The sequence below is a fragment of the Rhamphochromis longiceps genome, linkage group LG7 (genome assembly GCF_057381845.1).
Source record: "Rhamphochromis longiceps isolate RC_006_pf linkage group LG7, R_longiceps_female_GT1.1, whole genome shotgun sequence".
Classification (NCBI taxonomy): domain Eukaryota; kingdom Metazoa; phylum Chordata; class Actinopteri; order Cichliformes; family Cichlidae; genus Rhamphochromis; species Rhamphochromis longiceps.
Genome location: NC_140563.1, coordinates 39380155 through 39383239, shown reverse-complemented (window position 1 = coordinate 39383239; position 3085 = coordinate 39380155). Strand labels below are relative to the sequence as shown.

The 3085-nt window shown below is 43.7% G+C and overlaps 1 protein-coding gene across 1 annotated transcript; it reads left to right on the top strand.

Moving 5' to 3' along the window:
- The first annotated feature begins 716 nt into the window (after window positions 1-716).
- LOC146665833 (uncharacterized) lies at window positions 717-2471 on the top strand. The gene is made up of 8 exons (XM_085411225.1): window positions 717-1066; window positions 1139-1174; window positions 1252-1431; window positions 1561-1683; window positions 1846-1908; window positions 1992-2054; window positions 2142-2249; window positions 2352-2471. Exons 1-8 carry the CDS (start codon window positions 988-990, stop codon window positions 2453-2455), a joined length of 756 nt encoding a protein of 251 aa, XP_085267351.1. The 5' UTR covers window positions 717-987; the 3' UTR covers window positions 2456-2471.
- The last annotated feature ends 614 nt before the right edge of the window (window positions 2472-3085 follow it).

Sequence of the window (3085 nt, the reverse complement as noted above, 5' to 3'; positions counted from 1 at the left end):
TCAACAGCAATTGTCCATTTGGTAAAACAAATATCCGTCTCAAAGTCGTATTTTACCGTTGCAGAAAACAGACGGCGTTCGCAAGAAGGCCCACACACACACACACACACTCACACTCACACACACACACACACACACACACACACACCGCGGGTACTTTTACAATGGGTTTTCTCAATAGATAGAAAATGTTGATCCGCTGAGGAGTCAACATCCGATATTATCATTGCTTGTAACCCGGTTTCTTACATCTCCCCATAAAACTAGTCTTAGTGAGGAAAAAAGCTCATATTCGAATAAGTTTATTAAAGCACCCCCCTCTGTGGGAAAGAGTCAACCATGAGGAGAGTTTTGTCAACAGCAATTGTCCATTTGGTAAAACAAATATCCGTCTCAAAGTCGTATTTTACCGTTGCAGAAAACAGACGGCGTTCGCAAGAAGGCACACACACACACACACACACACCCCGCGGGCCAAGGAGGAGTTTTTTTCTTCATTACTTTTTACAATAAGTTTTCTCAATAGATAGAAAATGATGACGCTGAGGAGTCAACATCCGATATTATCATTGCTTGTAACCCGGTTTCTTACATCTCCCAATAAAACTAGTCTTAGTGGAAAAAAAGCTCATATTCGAATAAGTTTATTAAAACACCCCCCTCTGTGGGAAAGAGTCAACCATGAGGCGAGTTTTGTCAACAGCAAGAACAAGGTCAGACAGCAATTGTCCATTTGGTAAAACAAATACCCGTCTCAAAGCCATATTTTACCGTTGCAGAATGTGGGAAAACAGACGGCGTTCGCAAGAAGGCAATCAAAAAAAAAACAACCCACTCTAACTATCGGTATTGTCAAGAGAAAGATGCGAAAAACAGATGCTTCGCTAGACTAGGATAAAATGAGAGAAGAAGCGGAAGGGGAGTCGCTATCTGCTCATCCCCTACTGTGACAGTTCTACCAATCGCGAGGAAGAATCCGTGAATATTATGTCAGCATTCCGTTCAAACAACGCCGCCGATCAGAGCGCCAGAGCCATCTCGCCAGAACTGTTCATACCTCACCCCGGTAAGTTTTTTTCTTTACGACTTTAAATTATATATCAACAGAGATGTCAATAATTTGATTACTTTCTTTTAGATTTCTACATCAACGATTTCACGCAAGTGGACTACGGTACGTTTAAATAAGTATATACCATTTTTTAAATAAGTTTAGATAGACTTGATTTAACCATGCTCTGATACTTACAGAAACAATCGATAATGCAGTGAGTAACAGCAGAAATCCGGCTGTTTTCCGCGGCGAATTAGAAGCCATATCCCCCGCAGAACCTCCGCTGCCGCCGCGTCGGAGAGAAGAACGAGAAGACGGCGCTATTTTCGTCTCCGCATACCGGGAGAACCGCGGAGAAAAAAGTTTTAAAATCGAAGGTAAACAATATGATGCATTATCCGCCATTTTGTTGAATAACAGGATGTGACGGAGTAATCCGAGTGTGCTATACCGCCCCTCCCGACCCGGAGCAGATTTTTAAAAAGTTTAGCTTTATTTCTCGACAGAGGTAACCGAGAATATACAGACCCCGCCGCAGCGAAAAGAAGAAGAAGAAGAAGAAGACGACGACGTTATTTTCGTCAACGCATACCGGGAGAACTGCAGGAAAATACCTTTTAAACCAAAAGGTAAACAATATGATGCAATATCCGTCATTTCGATAAATATCAGGATGTGGCGGAGTAATCCGAGTGTGCTATACCGCCCCTCCCGACTTGGAGTGGTATAAAGCGTGCTAGAAAGTTTTTAATTTATTAAATCTTTCTCTTTTTTGTTTTATTTCTCGGCAGCCGAGATTGCGGATATACCTATTCAAGCCCCCTCCGCTACAGACAATCGCGCGGAGGAGCGAGGTAAATAAAAAGTTTTTTCATTCTCGAAAAATAGGGAGGAGGAGGTTGTTTTCTTAAATCTCTTCTGTTTTATTTCTCGGCAGCCGAGATTGCGGATTTACCTAACCAATCCCCCGCCGCTACAGACAATCGCGCGGAGGAGCGAGGTAAATAAAAAGTTTTTTCATTCTCAAAAAAATAGGAAGGATGAGATTGTTTTCTTAAATCTCTTCTGTTTTATTTCCCCCCGACAGAGACCGATACAGAAAATCAGGCGGAAGAAAATCAGGCTGAGGAGGAGGAGGAACCGTCCAGATCTCCTCCTCTCAGGAGAGTGAGAGCTCCTCTCAGGAGACCGAGAGGTAATTGACGGGGGGATGAATCGATCCTATTAAACTTCTCTGCTCTATAAAAATAAAAAATGTAAGGTTTAAAAAATACATTCTGTCCGTCTTTTCTTACAGCTCGACGGATGCTTCATAAGAAGAGAATCCTTGAAAACCTCGCTTTCATGTACGCCATAACAGTTCGCACATATGCATCGATATACAGACACAAGGACCTGTAAAGTAAAAGCATGTAAAAGTCTGTGAATTAAGAAATAAAGAAAATCATGTCGGAAGAACACAGCATCCCTGAGGCTTTGTTGGAAGCCGTGGCAGAATTAAACAGAAACGATGAACATTTAGCCCCACCGATAGAAAACAATATAGCCCCACCACCAAACGATCCACTACAACCTTTAGAAAACGCATTGCAGGTCCTCCTTCAAAACATTGAAAACGAACGGCTTGCCGGTCTACTGAACTTTGACCCTCTGCAGCCGATAGAAAATGCTCTTCAGCTCTACGACCAGCAGCAGGGGGAGGAGCAGGTGCAGCAGCATCATCAGCAGCCCAGGGAGGAGGAGGACCGGCCTGCGGAGCATCAACAAGGAGGAGGAGGATCTCGGGTACAGAACGATGCGGTGACTCGCCGCGAACATTTTAATAATTTCGAAATAAGGCGAGTATTCAACATTCCCTCTCCGGATGAAGCGAGCGACCTCGCTCAATTTTACCTCGACGTCAGGGATAATTTTGTAGATCTAGCGGATAGGGTCAGACCGGAAGTTAGTCGTAACGACCGGGTTCAACTGGAGATCATCAGCGAGCACGCGCGAAATCACTCTGTTTTTAACGTCGATGACGAAAGCGCT

Bases quoted from the DNA above. Each gene is read 5' to 3' on its own strand.
- LOC146665833 (XM_085411225.1), top strand. From the start codon at position 988: ATGTCAGCATTCCGTTCAAACAACGCCGCCGATCAGAGCGCCAGAGCC. The intron at 1,175-1,251 runs GTACGTTTAAAT...TGATACTTACAG, and splicing joins TTTCACGCAAGTGGACTACG to AAACAATCGATAATGCAGTG. The intron at 1,432-1,560 runs GTAAACAATATG...ATTTCTCGACAG, and splicing joins AAAAAGTTTTAAAATCGAAG to AGGTAACCGAGAATATACAG.